Consider the following 19979-nt stretch of genomic DNA (forward strand, 5'->3'; position numbering starts at 1 on the left):
AAAGGTTGAAATATGTTGATGTTGACCATTTTGGACCCCAGAAAAGTGATCTTACTAAAGAAAGTTCTCTTGATATATAGATACAGTAGCCAGCGGTTTTACGGTATATGTGTGTGAAAATAAGACAGTTACAGTATTATGGTCAGATAATATAGATAGAATAAAGAACAAATAAAAAAAGAAAATGTGGAAGACCTGATTTTTCCATAGGCTGAATCCCCCAGACCTGTGAAATCAAAAATCGTTGACAAATCTGTTACAGGCATGTTTTCATTTTGAACATGCATATGCAAATCAGAATTGTTCTCATGCATATTCATATCATGATCATCACCATTAACTTCATGCATATTCATATCACACTGGTCATTTACTTCATGCATATTCATATCATGCTGATCATCCACTTCATCATAAGCATTCATGTCTGTAGTTTTGTTGTTGATGTCATCAGAAATATCTGTTAACCTCTTCTTCCTTGACAATTTACTCAGTTTCTGCACACGTGCTCGCCTGTCACTTTCCGTATCCGGAATGGCAAGATACCACTTACTTATACCAGCCATATTGTTAAACCATGCCAATACATGTACTTCTGTAAAAACTGTTTCCAAAATTATCTCCAAAGTGAATCTAATATTCCTATGACATATTCGTTGAGTCAAATATATTCTTGAAATCCTTTTTTGGCAAAAAATCCAGATTGAATACAAATATCACTTTGATATCAGAATCAGATTAATGAAATTTATTGTGAATTCGTTCAACAGGACTTCCCTACTGTTTTCTGCTGTTAATTCGCACATCATCACATAATGACTGTTTATCATTTCATCACATAATGAACTGTTTATCATTTCATCACATAACTAACTGTTTATCATTTCATCACATAATGAACTGTTTTCTTTCACACTTCATCAGATAAATCCAATTGCATTGAAAGAAAACACATGTACAATATATTGTCTGAGTTTATTTACAAGTTAAGAGAACTTCACTTAAATTCAAAATGCGAAATTTCAAAATTAATTTTCAAAGTTTTCACTTTGTATTTTATGTTCAGTTCCTCTCCTAACCATTGTTCTCTCAAATGATTTTGATGATTCTTAAGATCCAGGATACATTAAAAATCAAAGTCTGCATATACATGTAACAACACAGCTGGAGGCCGCATATATTTCCCTGAACTTTATGTTAAGTTCAAATTCTCGTCATTGTTCTCTCTCAAAAGATTTTGACAATCTCATCACAAAGTAAAGTCTACACTGAAAACCTCATTTCTGTATTTTCCCAAATATCCCACACAAGGACTTGATATATCATCATCCATCCTCGTAGAGTCCTTGTATGAAGTAAACATAAATTGCCACAAACTGTCATACTGTACATGTACAATACAAATATTTCCCTATATCATTAATATCACAACTTTCAGTATCATCCAAACAGATAACAAGAACTTTATCAATATTATTGTTCAGGTCACATATGTATAATGCACACTTATTAATAATATGTGTACTTGTATGTATATACATGTTACGTATGTACAAGATTGTAAACCATTGCAATATGACAATAATCAGAGAAAAAGTTATTTTATATGGAAATTGAATGACAGTGATTCCCACACTATAAGGTTTTATGGGGAATAGTTTCAGAGAAGAAGTTCGTTTATATGGTAAATATCAGCCCCTGGGGGTACTGTCAATTTTGTCTATTGCATTATGGGTGGGCTATCCCAGCATCGTTTATATATACCACCCTTGAAATCAGCCACATCATTTGTACTGGTAACCATTGTTTGAGTGCTAAACAAGAGAAGAAGTGTTCAAATACATTTGACCCCGCCCCTAAACACAATTTTGAATCCCCCCACCCTAAATTAAAGTGTTCACATAATTGTAGCCAATAATTTGTTAGAATCCCTACCCTATAACGATCATACCATTGCATTATGAGTGCTATTCTCTAGTCACACATGTGCACATGTCAAGAATACACTTCACCTCGAGCTCTGAAAAGTAATAAAAACACACATGGCCGGCCCAGCGGTTTATGATGTCCCAAAACTACATGTAAACCCTATACCTCTGGGTACCTCTGGGTCATGTGTTCGAATCTCCAAATATATAATCAAGGACCCAGTTTCACTAATATTAGCTTAGATATACCACAAATGAATGCATTTTGAACTAAAATATCTCAATGGATAACAAGATGACATGCATATATTACTGGCCAAATACGATTAACTGTGGCTTTTTGCTATGAACTCTGGCTTTCTAAAACTATAGGAAAATGTTCATCTTCTAATTTATAATAGGAGGCACAAATACTTCAAAACAGTAGAGAAATTGTATTCGACCCAATATATCAATGCCCCATCCCTTTATGTATAAGTGTTTCTCCTCTTCTTGAAGCCACATTTTCACTAACTTTGAATTTGAAACAATTTGGCAACACATAAAAATACTTTGAATCATCAGAGTACATAGAGTTGAATTTACTTTAAAAATTAAAATGAAATGTATTCTCAGGATCAATAAATCACTTCATATATTTAACAACTGATGTGAGCCACACTGAGGCTAATGATATTTGCATGTAATTAAATTATCACTGTGAAATGATAATAGTATTGTTAGTCTTATCGTAAATACAATGATAATATGTATCTATAGATATATGTATGTAAATACGAAGCCAATATCAATATGAGTATGAATACGTTATCATTGTCATATAAGCTTTTATGAAGCATAGGTAAAAGGTTAAGTTCCAATGACCAGGTCAACTTTTCATCAAATGCCAAAAGCATCAACAGCTTGATATTTATAAATATGTACCGGAAACGTTTTTCAAATTTATACCTGAAAGTCAGATAACTATCTTATTCTGCAATTTATAAAATTAAATTTATCTTTATATGTTTATGCATAAAATTTAACAAATGAAACTCAAATTAAAGATCATGATCATCGCAGCTAGTACACATATCCAAAAGCGTTATATGCATTAAACAAGCATGTCTAATACGTAAGTGAACTACTAGGTATTTGTTCTTTATGAAATTGAAATTAAATTTACCAACATTCAAAACACAATGAAAGGCAACCACAACCTTTTATAAATCCAATTTAATTAGAATAAAAAAAAAATATCCTAGAATGATTTATTTTTTTTTTATTTGGAAGCTGACTAATCGTAAGTAGGTGGGCTGATAAGGATAATCTGTAATAGCAAACAGTGAAATATAGACAGTAACTTTGGAAAGTCTTGTTCACTCATTCACCCCTCAATACTAGCATTTAGACTCTCCTAAATCTAGGTCTGGAACAGTCCATTATGACATTTCAGGAGTGAGACAGGTCAGCTGGCCAGGTAACCGGGTAGGAAAGGATGGACAGGTAAATATGTGACAATTAATTAATATTGCAAGAATTTTTAATTAATATCATGTTCAGTAAATCATGGTTCTAACAAACCTCTAGGGATCAACACAATCTCTTTGATTCGTTATAAGCATAGTTAGTTACACATTTATTACAAACATTTTATAAAATATTGAAGGGGAAATCAAATAGGTATACATATATAACTACGTTATAACCACAAATTGGTTGTAAGTGACTATGAGTTGGTTTTACTGTTTAACCTTTTTTATAGCCGGCTTCATGTAGGTCAAAATTTTCACAATTTAGGTAATAAAGGTAAAACACATGATAATTAAATTTAAAGATGCTCCACCGCTGACTAATGGTATTTTTTCACTATAAAAAACAGCAGCAGACGATTTAGTATTTTTCTTCAGTTACACAAGTTACTTACTTTACACCATTACCACCTCTGGAAAGTTTGAGCTTTGAATTTTACTATAAGTTAAAATTACAAAAAATAATTATTAAAGTAATTGCATCCCGAAAAAATCCCGTGGCACTATATTCTATATGGAATAGAGTACGGATTGCGCATGCACCAAATGCAAAATAAATTATCTTATATTATTTTTTGTGTTAATTAGACACGTATATACATGATTAAACACCAATTATTGTTAAAGTGATGAATATCATTTATGCTCTGTCGGCGGTGGAGCATCTTTAAAGATTCTCCACTCTAAAATGAGCATATCAATAAATGACAAAAAAGAAGCTCATTTTAAGAGACAGATGATTCGGTCTAAAACAAATGCTGATCAATACAGATGTGCAATGCACATATGTATATATAGGTCAAAGAAGTATCGTTCATCTTAGTCCGCTAAACCTGCCTTTATTATTATTAAGCTTTTTAAATAAAAAAATTTTTTTTTTTTTTTTGCCTAATATATAGTCAGCTCGCGGTACCTCTTCAAAATGTGAAATCGTAGGCCAGATTTGGCCTACGCTACGTCAGCGGCATATTTCTAATATATCGTCCATGCAATGCCGGGAAAACGTACACATACCTGTATATTGGGATCTTATGTACTCCACTGCCCCCATGTTACATCCCATTTATGAAATTAAACAACTCTGCACAATGAAATACTTCCGAGACCCTTCTATTTCACACATTTGTAAAGGCTGTCGTATACACATTTAGTAGAGCAAACGGCGGGCAATATATTAGGCAAAAAAAAAAAAAAAATTTAAAGAAAGCCTAATGATATAGGCAGGTTTAGCGGACTATGTTCATCTTTGAGATAAAATCATACTGTATTCATACTGCACTAATTACTTAAACCGTAAATGCTGAATTTACATATGAAATTGGGCCCAAAGTACAAATTCATATATATATGCCGGTAATGTTTTACTTTAAACATGACACAAAGAAGTTCACGTTTGAGAAATGTGTGTGTTGATAAAAGGAGAAATTGCCTCAGAAATTTGATAAAAAAATTTTGTCGACATTGTAAGACCATCTTTTGTGTGTATCTTTACCATATACCGTTAAGTGATATATAAACATATAGGATCTTACATGAGTGTTCATTTCAAATGAGATTTTATGAAACGAGTCTAAGAAGTTTTAATATTGCGAGCCTTAATTGGCAAGCAAAAATTAAAACTTCGGATGAGTTTCATAAAATCTCATATGAAATGAACACAAATTTAAGATACTTTTTATCACATAACAACAAAAACCTACATAACAAAATGTATTCCAAAAATCCGAGGAAGGCAGCTATTTTGTCCCGCTGTCCTCGTAATCCTGACGTCATGTCATTTTTCCTGATGTCTTTTTATCGTGTCTGTCTGACGTCACAATGAATTTCCAGCCAATGAGAATCGCTTCAGGTCATATTACACTAGTGACAAACGCTAAAATATTACATGGGCGAAATCACTAGATATCAGGTGGATTATGTGATAAAAATAAATATCATATCACATTATGATTTTTTACACCAATTTTAAAATCAATCACAAACAGACCATTATCTGGCCATCAGCCTCTACATGTAATTGCCAAGGCATACTTAGTTTAGTGGCAAATTATCTCCCCTTCATTAGAGATATATGCTGTAAATTATATATACACATATATAGGAGAAAGGATTATTGGTACAGCTCCACCCTGTTGTCATCCCCATTGTTAAATTAACTAAAACTAAATGGGCCATGGAAAAACTTTCAAATGTACTCATCTGTCTGACAAGCAAGTGCTTCTCTAAAATATACTTATCCGAATGTCAATTTTTACTTGCCCTCAATATTTTCCAGATAATTAAGTAAATGTGACTGTATATATATTACGTGTTGTTTTAGCTGTATTCTGTTGATTGCAGCATATAGGTACAGGTCATAATCAGCATCAGAATTCTTTACTCGTCCGACGGACAATTAAATGTGCTAGCTGTCAAAATCTTCATTTGCACGACGGCTAAATCCACTCATCTGGGCGAGCATATGAGTAAATATCCCCAGCCCTGAGTAAGTATATTTTCTAAATAATTGAATGTAGTCATAAATAAGATAACTTATAATGACAAAAAACATTTTCAAATGAAATAAAGGCAAATCACCATTTGGCAATATATTACATTTTTTCCTTTTAGGTAATTTGATTATCTTGATCATGTAGCTGCGAAATATTTCATAAATCTGCAGGCTTGCTCATAAATAAAACCACCAATATGCATGAAATAAAATAAATATATGCGAAAAAACCATAAAAACCAAAATAACTGAAAGCGTGATTTGAGGTGCAACAATTTATTACGACATTTCCGTCTTAACGATAGAATTTTCGATACATCCTGTTGTTTTTTATATAAAGAGGCTACAATTTCACTGATCCTTTGTATGAATTATCATGAATCTACCAAACAATATTGTAAAGATAATAGATTGAAAGGTAAGTTTGTCATTGCAATTATCTTGAAATCCTAGCATCATATATACATGTAGCGTATTCATCATAATTAGCAACCGTACCCAGGGCACTTCCATTAATATATGTCTCAATAAGAAGACCGGCGCTTATCAGGGGAGAGGTGCTAATTAGGAACAGGACGCTTGTAATAGGATATTTGTTTGTTTGTTTGATTTATAAATGTCCTATTAACAGCCAGGGTCATGTAAGGACGGCCTCCCGTGTACGTGGTGTGTAGGCTGTATGTAGTGTATAGTGTGTGTTTAGGGAGACTGCAGTATATTTGTGTTGTGTCTTCTTGTATAGTGGAACTTTTGCCCTTTTTACAGTGCTATATCACAGAAGCATGCCGCCGAAGACAGCAAGCAACACATCCCACCCAATCACATTATACTGACAATGGGAGATCCAGTTGTCCTACTCCCTGTATGCTGAGCACTAAGCAGGAGCAAAAGGAGCGCTAATGAGGAAAGGAGCACTAATTAGGAAAGGGGCACTAATTACAGTGAATATGGTATATATATTTGTTAATTCACCGACCTGGAACTTAGGCAAATCAAATAGGTTTTAAATTTTGCATTTTTGTTTGAATGACTAGACAAAGCTATGTTTTGATTCCCAATGCAATTAAACATGCAGACAAAAAGATTGTTTTAAAGATGTGCATTTTATCGTAAAGTATTTATCACAGGGATCAATCTAGGTTTTTTGGGGGAAACTACCCTTTTCCAAAACAGGGGAAAAGTTTGGCGAAATATAGAAGAATTTGAATCTTCTTATTTTGGTCCAAAAATTTTCATTTTGACGAAAATATACTGTAAAACAACTATTTTTTTTTAGATTTAGTAAAGCAAGATTTTAAGCTCAATAATGAAAAATTTGAGTCTATCACTTAGCTGTATGATATATATGAAGAAATTTGCAAACAAAAGTCTGAAAAAAAAAAGAAAAATAAGTCACAGGGGAAATTGTGTTACAAAAACGGTCATTTTTTATCTTCAAATGGGGGATTTTTAAATCTTCAGGGGAATTTAAGGACAGAAGGGAATTCATTCCTTGAGGGGAAATTTACCCATAAACGTTAATAAATCAGAGCTAGATTGATCCTTGGTATAACCTTTTATCACGACACATTCCGAATTTGCATATTACAGAATTATCTGCACTTGCGGGTAGGTATTAATAGTGACGTCTCGTGTTTGGGAGCCCAATGTCATATGTTTCGGAGAAAATGATGTGAATTGAGTCACAAAATAATGACGTAACAATCGATACCTTATACCCGCAAGGGAGCTAACTCTAGAATATGCAATGATGGAATATCGCATTGATACGTCAGTAAATTGTTACACCTCGTTCTATATATACCTGTCAGGAATATCATGATCAGTCGGTGATGTCAAAGCCATATAGAAACAACTTTGTGACATTATCACCAAAGTAAATCTGAAAAGAATTCACTTGCATGAGCACTTTATAAATTTCTTTTGAAATGTTACAAAAACTGAAAAGGTTGTGATCAAAACATCAGTCAATGAACAAGGTGATATATTCTTGATCTGTAGTGTAGGCTTAGGAGCCTATATCTAACACTTTTCCAGATACATTAAATAAAAAATCTGTTATTTGAACTAATTTTCTTCTAAAGTGATAAATGAAAAATGATTTACTCTTAATTAATCATGGAGCAAAAAAAAATGTTTCACAAACTTTCGTCTATATCTAATTATCTTTTCAATCTTTTTGATATATTACACTGTCACAGAATGCATATAAATTATTCGGAAAGTTTTTGATTCAGATATCTGTGAATTATATATCTAATTTACTTATTTCCCATCAAAATGGCACATTAAGGTACATATAATTAATGTCAATACGGTACATATGTCATAAAATTATATACAAGAGGGCCTTAACGGTCATCTGATTATTAGCACAATACAACATAGCTGTTTAAAGAATGTAGCCTATTTGACCCTTGTGACCTTGAATGAAGATCAAGGTCATTCGTTTGAACAAACTTGGTAGCCCTTCATCCCAGCATGTCACAGGCCCAATATCAGTACCCTGGGCCTTCTGGTTCTTGAGAAGAAAATGTTTAAAGACACGGTGCACGACAATGGCAGTGCATGATGACAATAGGTCAATGGTTATAATTACTTAATGCTTAATTGAATTACATCAAATAATAATACTAATATGAATATTGATATCAAGTGTTTTTTATACATTGTATAAATAATACATGCATGGAGTACAGATATTAATATACATTGAGATATAAGGCATGGCAGGCTATATATAGTTAAGGGGACACAACTCTACAATACTGTATTATATCAGTGCTGAGTGCATCCTCTTATAAGCTTGCTAGAAGTTTCAGATATCAGTTCTTGTTCTCAGTTCTAATTAAGTTATCAGTTCATATAAATTTGCACCCATTACACCAGAGTGTCCAAAGACGGTTTTTATAGGCCTTAGGAGTCCATAGATACAATATTCTGTATTTGCATATTACAGAGTTATCTACCCTTGCGGGTAGGTATTAATTGTGACGTCACGTGTTTGTGAAAAGTTATGCATTTCGGAGAACTCGATGTGAATTGCGCTCACAAAATAATGACATAACAAAAATACCTACCCGCAATGGAGGAAACTCTGTAATATGCAAAGACAAAATACGATAAAGAGGAAAGCTCACATGCAAAGACAAAACCTAACCTATCAAAATGTGACTAAAAATTCATATTTTTGGTGGGTCTTCACAAATATTAGCTACTACTGTGGTAGAGGTGAATCGTAGAATTCAAAATAATCAAAACAACTCCTCATATGAGTTCTGCTGTCTTTATTACTCAGATCTATCTGAAGCAACAAACCCTGTTACATTGGCGCCCATGTAGGGACTCGGAATTGATACTTCACGATACCTGCGAAGGAATCGTTGTGACCCCTGGACACTCGAGGACGAGTTGATTCCTGGAGGGGGAGTATGTAACCCTGGTCAATACTAGCCGCAATATATATCGCTCAGCTAGAGAGAACTTCTCTTTAGCTCGATCAGTTGAGCGTCAGACTAGTAATCCATAGGTCCCGAGTTCGATCCCTGGTAGAGGCAGGCATTAAAGTTATTGTAAATCCTGCACCCTGTTACACTACCGTACATTGTGGTTGGAAAAAGCAATGATTTAAATTTCTTTTCAACATCATCCTTCAAAACTACACAAAATGCTGTCGGTATGACAATAACAGCCAGGTTTTAATAAAAATGACACAAATTTGCCCTCAATCAAGCTTTGGAAACTGGTGGCTGCACATTGGTACATGTATATATGCATACATTATGAAACATTTTTTTTGCAAGTGTTTCTAGTGTGCAAGTTATTCTAAAGGTAACAAGATAACAACTTCCATTTTCATTCAGCTAACGCGATTAAAGTGATGATTATATTACCCCATACATTTGTAACTATATGAATAATTTTGTGTTTATACTTGCTTAGTTTCAGGTGCCTTTTTGAAATTCCACCATTGCAATTATTAAGTATCAATTATCAGTCTTCCTTGGTAAAAAAGTTGGAAAAGTATAGTGTTGAAGATTCGGGCCACAGGTTCACTCGGAACATACAGCCCGTGTAAAGCTATACCATGTGCAAATAGTGCTCAATTGTTCAGAATACAACAGTTCAAGGTAGAAATGTGGTAAATTTCAAATGTTATTTTGTATCTTTTTTCATGCTGTCAGATTTGGCAACATCAAGGATTTATAAGTGAGAAGGATTCGTGACTGTCTCTTTACATTACTAAACACCACGCGAGACGCCTATGAACCGAGAATAAAAACTGTTTTTCTCAACAAATACTTGTCTTATCGAGTCAAACGAAACACCTATGTAAAGTTTATTAAATTTCACAATGTTTATTACTTGCTTTAAGGACAGAATATTTAGAGGATATGTCTTTAATTTTCGTTAAAAAATATGACAGCTCATGAAATGACAGCCCGCCTCAGGAAGTAAGACGGTAACCCTCGCACCGCAAGCTACATCAAAGGCTGCGCCAGCGGATATCAAAGGAAAATCAGTCGTCGCCCAACGTCACGGTCAGTGCACAAACACAAAAGCTCCTGCCTTGTACTTCCCCAAAACCCAGTGTGACTTATCCTTCTCATATACGTCCTTGGGCAACATGAATAATTATTTAACAGTGCATTACCGAACCTGTTTATGTCAACAGATTCAATATAAAAAAATATTCTATAAATGAAAATTTCCTTGAAGTGTGATCTAGATGTTGCACATATGATAAATATTGTACACAATATGTGTAAACGCATTTTTGTTTGGACTAGAACTTTTAAATAATTAACGTAAATTTTTAAATAGGGATTGGATACACAAATAATGCTATCGATCACATTCTGTTGATCTTTTAGATACCACTAACTGTTAACAGTTAGACCCAGAAAATGTGTAAAGAGCCCCGCCCCCAGTTATAAATCAAACCGGCATGCCCCCGCATATTCGGCAAATCCTGAACTTGGCCAAACTTTCTGCCGACCGGTTCCTGTGTGTTCTTGTTTGATTTATTGTGTATTCTATCTCAGTTAGGCCTTTCAGTTTAACTTATTCTTTTTTCGCTTCTATTATTATTACTCACAATCAAGATGCACGCTCATCTTGAAAATCCAACTTAAAATTCTTCTGGTATTTCTTGTCCCATCCAAGTTTGGGACGATTCCTCAGTTTTTACTTCCGCTTTACACATGTGAAGAACGTCAGAGATTTTGCGGGAATTTTTATCGGAACACCTCTAGATTTTTCTTTACTATCAACCATAAGTCAAAGATTCTAGTAATCCGAAGGTCACATAGCCACTTTATGATACGTTTTACACAGGCACCTGTTTCTATGTCCGAGAACTGAGTAATTGGAACAAATTAATGGTATGTATTTAAACAGATATAATTTTCTGTTTCAATAGTGGTATGTTAATACAAACAAAAGATGTTTCTTCGTTTGAAACGTGTATTGACATGGCTTGTGACGGATTATTACACGAATGTATGTCGAACTTATTTTTGTTGCCAAATGAAAAACATACCTTTTGTTGCGTGGGCGTTGTCGGGTTAAAAAGAAGGACACATTGTTTATGACGTTGCACATGCATTTAATGAATCAAAATTAATGCTGCATGTACATATACATGAATTTGAGCAAAACCATAAATTAATTAAGATTTTAGCAACGCAGTTTAATTATCAATATATATACATATATTAAAAGAATAACGATATATATATAGACATTTGTAACAGGGCGAGAGTATAAGCCTGCCACAAGCCGGACACGAACCTGCGACCCTCAATGGACTTGCTGGTCAATCGTACTACTAACTGAGCTAAAGGATGACTGTGTAACTATGTAACTAAAACCTGCAACATAACACCTCCCACTTTTCAAAGCCAAAGCAACCCAGGTTCTATATATCTCCAACAAAGCCTCTCAATCTCCAATAACATATGCATGCACTACATGTAGGAGTGGTCTTCTGACTTTGGCACCTATAATGTAATGGGGTGAGAGTAGTTTGCCGGCAGTCAGACTTATACCCATGTCCCCTGAGTCCCCAGACTTACTGGTCAGACGCTTTACCAACTGAGCTATTCTCCCTAGCGCTTAGCTTCAGAAGGAGACCATATCACTATGTACTTGCAATTAATATTAAATTGTAGATTTCAGAATTAACACATTATTATTTTTTTTGTACATTTGCATTGAAATTAGAATGGGTAGATCATTATTGACCAGGTAGATAGCTTAGTTGGTAGAGCATCGATCTTGCTGATATTCTGATATCCTGGGGTCGAACATGGCCTATATAGCTAGCTAGCTGCCGTTACATTTTTTGCTCCCCTGTTGCAAAATTTTGACAAAGACCATAGGAGTTTATAATGAATAGCATTGATCGATGAAAATCAATGTGATATTGATCTCGACTTTGAAAATATACTATATACTTTCATCGCTATTCATTGTAAACCTGGATGGGGATGAGCGCCAACGCCCAGGTAGCTTGATTGGTAGAGCAGTCTGGCTAGTGTTCAGATCAAGAGAGTCCTGGGTTTTGTATTCTGGTGTGGCTGGCATTTAATTTCCGCTGCTACTAATCATATAAATATATACAGTCTATTGTATTCGGCCCAATACAATGATTTTATGTATATAACAAGTTATAAGTCATCGAAGACAATTAATTCTAGATTTATTTATCAAGATTTTAATTGCAAAATAACAAAATATTGCAGATCATTTTCTAGGTGAAGTTGGAAAGGACCTTTTTACTTCAGTTTGGGAATAAAATTGGGAAATTATAGGAAAGAAATTATCTGGAGTAAATTGCAATCTGATTAAGATACAGATCCTTGTTATCACTACGTTGGATAAAAGGATCTGACAACAGTCCATTAGGGGTCATGTCCAGGTGACCTTTGGAAATGGCGAATCAAATTGCTGCCTGCAAAATCTTGAAGATGAATTTCAGAGGACAAAATTGACCTTCTTTGGGATGTTGTCAGATCCTTTACTTAACGGAGTGGTTATAAGGATATGTACATGTATTTTAATCATATTGGAGTAAATTGCAATTTGGGGATTTTACTAAAAAAATTAAATGATTTTCTTTGGGAATAGAGCCCATTATCTGCTCAGAAAAGTTGATTGAAAAAATCCATGTATAGTCTTGTTATTTCATTAAGGTTATTTTGACTTAATATTGACATCATCCAGACATTGGATATTATGCTTTTATGTAACGTAATTGAACCCTTAAGTTATGTGATAATTTATACATTTTTGTTTATTCCAGAAAGTTCAGTGTCATTCCCAAAGATGTGTTAGAAACCTTTTTTAAAACTCAAGATGGAGCCTGTCTCAACAGATGTAAATGAAGTGCAAACCAAGACAGATGAAATATCAGAAAACCACACGGATACAATCTCATATCATGACGGTGCTGACTCTGAAGAACATTTACATAATGAAATAGCATGTTCAAGCCAATCAGATGGCTGCTTGCAAGATGAAAGGACAGGGATAGACCAATCAGAAGAGACATTTCATGAAGAAAGGTTTTCCAATCCATGTAAACGAAAAAGAGTGCCGTCAACTGAATATCTTGATGCTATTGATAAAACAGATGAATTCAGTAGTTATTTTCAGTCATTTTCAAAGACAGAAAAGGTGCAGAGTCCAAATAGTGCTAGTTTCCTTGTAACAAGACATGATTCTCCAAAGACAGAAAGATCAAGTCGTGTTCAAGGACCCTCATTTATTGGCAATGGAAAATTGAATCAAGTATCAAAAAATGATCAAATGTTGGAGTCAGCAAATAATGATAGACTGGCATGGGGTCAAAGGTCACCTCATAGTGAAAGGTTAGATATAGTTCAGGGGTCAGTAAGTACAGAAAGGTCGCCATGGGTTCATCAAGGGACATCTAGCACGGAACTGCCACTTCAAATGTCCAACTTATATTCAAATAATGGAGTTAGTGAAACGGGGACAAAATTCTTGTCTGTTTCTAGTCAAATTTCATCAGAAGATAATGAAACCGGGGAGGTCTCCTGTTCGTTTTCATCATTAAATGAATGTCTACCAAGTACTGCAGATCTACCTGTTTCTTCATCAAATCAAACTGTTTTTAAAAATACTGGCACAGCTTCCAGTTCACATCAGGAAAATTCTCCACCTGATTCTGACTCTTGCCAACAGACAACTTCATCCACATTTTATCAAATAGTATCATCGTCACCATCCATCTCATCGCCAAGGAGACCGTTCTCCATATCAACTGCTATAGCATCATCTTCCTCAGGAACAAGTCTTATGTCTGGTTCTAGTCTGCCGGAATTCCAAGGTGTCTGTTTCTGTAGTAAATCTCCTCCGAGAAAAGAAAAATCATTAACAGAAACATCTGATTACAACAGCACATTCAATGTAAATATTCCTTCATATTTGTTGATCCAGATATTCCAGCATTTATCCATGTATGAACTACTGCATAATGTGTCAAGCGTCTGCAAGTTGTGGTATAATATTTCCCATGACCCTGACCTTTGGCGAGTCATTGACCTTCAAAATCAGCTCAAGGTCACGGACGTGGTAATTACCAACTTGACTTCCTACAGTGATAGAGTGATTTACCTGAATATTTCTGACATCACAACGATATCTGAAGATTGTCTTGTGAGAACTGTGGCAACCTGTCGGCATTTAAAAACTTTGAAACTCTCAAGGTAAAATACATACTAATAGTAATGTATTTATGTTACATATATAATCGTTTTCAGATAGACATTGAATCTTTAAAACTTTATATACGGTAGATATGTTTATTCATTATTAGCTTACATGTTGGTTTTCCTAATAAGCCCTCTCCTTCCTTTTTGTTTTTCGTTACAATATTTTTAAGCAACAGAAGCGCTAAATACTGCGTTTAAGGGAGCCAGTGGTGGCCAAATGGTTAAAGTGTTCCTGCATCATATTGTCTAAAGCCTGAAGCTCCCTTGTGAGGCTGAAATTTATATTTTCCCTGTTCTTTTACATATGCATGTGTAAAATCTTATTATCTTCCTTTGTAGGTGTATTTCAGTGACGACTGACCGATTACTCAAAGCAATTGGCGAACATTGTCACGATTTGCATACCATCCATGTAGAGCTTTGCTTCAGAATCACAGACAAAGGCCTGACAGCAGTATGTAAAAGATCTTTGTAAAAACTTTTAAAAAAATTGATGATCTGATAGGTTGAGGTTTATCGAGTAGTTCATCAGTACAATACTAAATACCTAGCTAGAATTCTAACTTGATATACCATGTTTCACTCAAATAGTGTCCAGGCCCCGATTTCTCAAAACAAAGTTGAAGACTAAGTATAAACATAAAATATTCTCCTTACATGTATATATCCTATATATATGGAAAAAAATTGCTTCAGTCAGATTTAGACATCAGTTTGTTTTGAGAAATTGGGGCCAGGTTCCTGAAATTTTCAAAGTTTCTTAAAAACAATAATATCATAAGAAAATATATATACCGTTGGTCAGCTCTATGAAAATCAACATTCAAGTTATTGTTATTAATATTGTAAGTAGTTAAGTTGTTGATAAGTGTAGAATTAATAGTAAGTTAATGACATTTGCGACACTACAAAATAATCAATCTCGTTTAACATTTCCATTTTGAGATATAAAAACTGTTTCGGAAATCAAAGGTAATGAAAAATTGATGGGGCATTAATTGAGATAAAAAGACAATGAAATGGGGCTTAGTCCTTCGAATTAATCACTATTTTAAACCTGAGTATTAAGATATTAAGTATATTTGAAGTATTTAGTACATCCCTGATTAAATTTTTCAGCTGGCTGTTGGTTGTCCAAAACTTGAGAGTGTTCATATCAGTCAGTGTCAGAACGTTGGAGATAAAGGACTGACCGCACTAGCTGGACACTGTCCACTGCTGGCCAGAATCTCTGTGGACAGCTGTGCAAAGGTAACAATTTAACAGTAGAACTCACCCAATCTCATTAAAAAATTACATTCGTAATTTTGCTCCACTTCGATGCTCTACGTTACACTCAAATACAAGATCCAACAATAGCCCATTTCGGGTTACTTCAGCATGACCCCTGTGGTAAGCCAATCAGCGCCTCGCCTTCGGGATCATATATAGTTATTCTTCAGTGTGGTTTAATCATTTGAAAGTACAAATGGCTAACAGTATGTCCTGAGATATTCCAATTGTAGGCCAGGGTTCATGCTGAGGTGACCCCGACCAGGAAGTTGTTAGATATTGTATTAGATTGTATTTATGCTGTTATGTCGGTACTAAAACTGACTTTTGCAGATTTCAACTCGGATAGTTCAAACTCATGGTTTTTATTCTGAAGCTTAATTTCCAATAATTCAAACTGGTCTATCAATATTTATTTAATTTTGTCCAAACTCTGTAACCAAAGGCTTACCATAAAACAACTTCAACATTAACTATCTAGCTTATGAACATGATTTCCTTGCTTTGTTTTGTTGTCTAATAATACGGTAAATATTAAAACAAATACCCTCCAAAAGGGAGAAAACATACAATTTAAAGATGCTCCATCGCTGACAAATGGTATTTTTTCTCTATCAAAAACAGGAGCAGACGATTTATTATTTTTCTGCAGTTACAAAAGTTACTTACTTTACACCCCATTAACACCATTGAAAAGTTTGAGCTTCTAATTTTACTTCAAGATAAGAAATATCAAAAATAATTAATTGCGTCTCGAAAAATTTCTGTGGCTCTTTGTCCTATATGAAATGAAGTCCTGAATGTACATGCACCAAAAGAGAAATAAATAAATTTATTATTTTCTGTGTTAATTAGACATATATACACGATTAAATACCAATTATTGTTCAAATGATGAGTACCGTTTATGCTCTGTCAGTAGTGGAGCATCTTTAAACAATACAAATGTCTCTTCTTTTCAAACCATTGTCCAAACTGCATGAAAACCATGAAAAATTTCGTCAGTAAATTATTGTTTGACGAATAATGATTCTAATGTTTGATTTAAAAGATCCAGGATGAAGGTATTATGGCTTTGGCTTGTGGCTGTCCAGAGATACGGGTGATGAATCTACACAGCTGTAATATAGGCGATGTGGGAGCCTATCAACTTAAACGAGTAAGCATGTCGATATATTATGGAGCAGAACGGAAAACTGGATAATCTTGAAAATGTCTGTATATCAACTTTTCAAAATGTAAAATTCTATTTGGCAATTGCAGTAAACAACACCAAGCAGTTTTTCAACACTTATACCAAAACCTTAACCTGGCAATTATAATTATGGCCCATTGGGACTCATGAAATTCTCAAAATCAAGGAGATATTTTTTTTTTTGCTGAAAATGATAGTTCATAGTATACCCATTGCAATGCTGTTGAAACTTAATTAATGTAGAAATCAATATTAGTTGTTATGGATAACAGTTTTTCAACACTTGTACCAAAACCTTAACCTAGGATTTCCAACACCCACCCCAGATCAGAGTACACTCCTCTCTTATAAAAGTGATAAAGCATGATTTTGAACTATAATTTTTGTATTTTGCAGTTAAAGTTTCTACAAACTTTAGATCTATCTGGTTCAAGTGAGTTAAGTCTACATACCATAGCTGCCATCGCTCAGAACTGTACCAAGCTGGAGTGTTTAAATCTCTCGCTGAAGAAAAACATTGATGACACATTTATTGAAGTTGTCGCCAGGAATTGTACTCATCTGAAGAAACTTTACTGTGTGTCTTGTATTATAACTGATACAGGTAAGGATAAGCTAAAATAATATTATGTTTACTGTGTGTATAATGCATTATAACAGATACAGGTAAGGCTAAGCTAAAATCATGTTATGTTTACTATGTGTCGTGCATTATAACAGATTCAGGTAAGGCTAGGCTAAAATAATGTTATGTATACTATATGTATAATGCATAATAACAGATATTGGTAAGGCTAGGCTAAAATAATGTTATGTTTGCTTTTGCTGTGTCTTCTTTTTAGTCTCAGACATAATGACAAATCCAAATAGTAATTTATTTTCTTTTAATGTAAAAATGTGGGACACTTTTTCCTGAATTCTGTGTCTTTTCTGAAATTGATAATGATATGAAACAAACAGCAAAATCAGTTTCAAAAAATGAATATTCTGTCAATTTCTTGGTTAAAGATTTCTGTCTCTCAAGTAGTCAGAATGGCATATAGTATTAGTTCATTATATTTAAAATTTTGCATTTCATCTTTTTGTGTTTGCTAATATTGTATCCAATTTTGTTTCTGCAGGACTAGAATTCCTCGGAAAGTACAGTCGGAGGTTAGAACACCTAGATATTGGCTGGTGTCACTCTGTCACAGACTTGGGCGTCAAATTCGTGTCTGAAAATTGTCCCACGTTACGATATGTAGGGCTCATCAGGTGTGACCATGTGACGGCTGAAGGGGTCGAGGAATTATTGGACAAATATCCTCATATCACATATTCCACATTCATCCTGGAGTCAAGAAAGATCATCGAGATGGCCAGAATGCAGGGCTTCCAATTTCCTTCTAATGATGGATTTATTGTGTAAAAATACTTAAGAGTCAAGAGCTTCTACAAGGAAATTTCCCACCTCAAAATACTGTTGTCCGCCATGGAGCTTTTAACCAAAACTGTCTGTGTGTATGAATCTAACAAATCCAATGTCAATGAGATGCACTATTCTTTGAAAATGATAATAGAAAAATCACCTATCATAATAAATTACATGATAATATGCATTAGAATACATATGGAGTAATATGCATGATTACATACCCTAAAATCTCAATAATAAGCTGTAGCTTCTATTCTTTTTTGGCGAAGAAATTCTAGGCTCGCTTCCGAGAATGATCTTTTTTTTTTCAAGCCCGTCTTATTTTCATTTAAGTCATTTACCCAGTAAGGCCTGATTGGCTTACTGATGAGACTGGCTTACTGATGAGACTGGCTTACTGATAAGACTGGCTTACTGATGAGACTAGCTTACTGATGAGACTGATAAGACTGGCTTACTGATGAGACTGGCTTGCTTTGAAACTTTCCATCATTGTTTAAATTTAATATTTCAATTAAACATTTATCAAATACATGTACATTTGACTGCAAGAAATCTAAGACTTGATTTCAAGACCCACCTATTTTCAATTCTGGCTCATTATCGAGATTTTAGGGTATGGTAGTTACTTGAAATTATCTTATTTGGTGCATTTATTTAGGAAAAAAATATTTCAACAAATTACTTGGACAAAAAAAGTTAAATTAAGTCCATCATTAACATACATAAGTTGACAGTATATTCTACGACTCTACGTAATATATGATTGATAGATTTTGTTAAAGTTTGTTTTGTTAGTAAATATCATTTCAGATATTCATTGTTATGCTTGAAGTGAGAAATAAATGTTATATGAAATGTGTGTTTTGTACTATTTCTCTTCTTCTACAATATTTATGGCTTTCAATATAGGATGTAACTTCTTTTTGTGTGTAATTACTGTTGGCAAATTCCAGGGATTGCCCATGATATGATATCATGAAAAAGTATTGCAGCAAAACTGTGTAAATTACAGGTAAATTAAATATCTGTGAAAATGTTCTTTGTTATCAAAACTAAGTTATAAACTAAATTAAGTCGCCGGGAAAATAAGTTTGTTTATAGTATACCCCGATGATATGTTGTCATTCTTGATATCTGCAGTGACCAAATGTTTAAGATGTCTCGACATATTACCACAAGTACTGCACCTCTGGGTTGCGAGTTCAAATGCCAATTGGGGCAGTTGCCAGGTACTGAACTTTGGTCGGTGGTTTTTCTCAGGGTTCTCCATCTTTCCTCTACCAACAAACCTATAAAACATGTTCTTAAATGATCGTTGCTGTGAATAGGACATTAAATTATTAATACCAAACTCTTGATATCCAGGGGTTACTATCGCTATAGTTAAGTTGTTATATCAACCCTTGGGCAATATACATTTGTAT

At 34.1% G+C, this 19979-nt stretch overlaps 2 protein-coding genes across 6 annotated transcripts in view; one reads left to right on the top strand and one right to left on the bottom strand.

Annotated features, from left to right (window-relative positions):
* The window catches only part of LOC138306069 (tyrosine-protein kinase Fer-like), a 32323-nt gene extending 21177 nt beyond the window's left edge, over positions 1–11146 (bottom strand). Inside the window, exon 1 of one of the 3 annotated variants that reach the window (XM_069246417.1) lies at positions 11029–11146. Coding sequence is in view for 2 of the 3 variants with exons in the window: in XM_069246415.1 (XP_069102516.1) it covers positions 7735–7775 (41 nt within the window). In the remaining variant the exon portion in view is untranslated. Of the gene's footprint in view, positions 1–374; positions 1396–7734; positions 7791–11028 lie in introns of those variants that run through there. The other 2 variants (XM_069246415.1, XM_069246416.1) reach the window with 2 other exon arrangements.
* A 55-nt stretch (positions 11147–11201) lies between these two features.
* Positions 11202–19421, top strand: LOC138306070 (F-box/LRR-repeat protein 17-like). 3 transcript variants are annotated; one of them, XM_069246418.1, is made up of 7 exons: positions 11202–11314; positions 13237–14665; positions 15011–15125; positions 15791–15922; positions 16995–17102; positions 17535–17742; positions 18260–19421. In XM_069246418.1, the coding sequence occupies exons 2-7, from the start codon at positions 13290–13292 to the stop codon at positions 18544–18546; spliced, it is 2226 nt and encodes a 741-aa protein (XP_069102519.1). In that variant the 5' UTR covers positions 11202–11314; positions 13237–13289; the 3' UTR covers positions 18547–19421. The 3 variants fall into 3 exon arrangements, with proteins under 3 accessions (XP_069102519.1, XP_069102520.1, XP_069102522.1); XM_069246419.1 differs by lacking the exon at positions 11202–11314 and adding an exon at positions 11679–11792; XM_069246421.1 differs by lacking the exon at positions 11202–11314 and adding an exon at positions 11682–11784.
* Positions 19422–19979: the final 558 nt, after the last annotated feature.

The sequence above is a fragment of the Argopecten irradians genome, chromosome 13 (assembly GCF_041381155.1).
Source record: "Argopecten irradians isolate NY chromosome 13, Ai_NY, whole genome shotgun sequence".
In the NCBI taxonomy this organism is placed as follows: domain Eukaryota; kingdom Metazoa; phylum Mollusca; class Bivalvia; order Pectinida; family Pectinidae; genus Argopecten; species Argopecten irradians.

Bases quoted from the DNA above. Each gene is read 5' to 3' on its own strand.
- LOC138306070 (XM_069246418.1), top strand. From the start codon at position 13,290: ATGGAGCCTGTCTCAACAGATGTAAATGAAGTGCAAACCAAGACAGAT. The intron at 15,923-16,994 runs GTAACAATTTAA...TTGATTTAAAAG, and splicing joins CTGTGGACAGCTGTGCAAAG to ATCCAGGATGAAGGTATTAT. The intron at 17,743-18,259 runs GTAAGGATAAGC...TTGTTTCTGCAG, and splicing joins TTGTATTATAACTGATACAG to GACTAGAATTCCTCGGAAAG.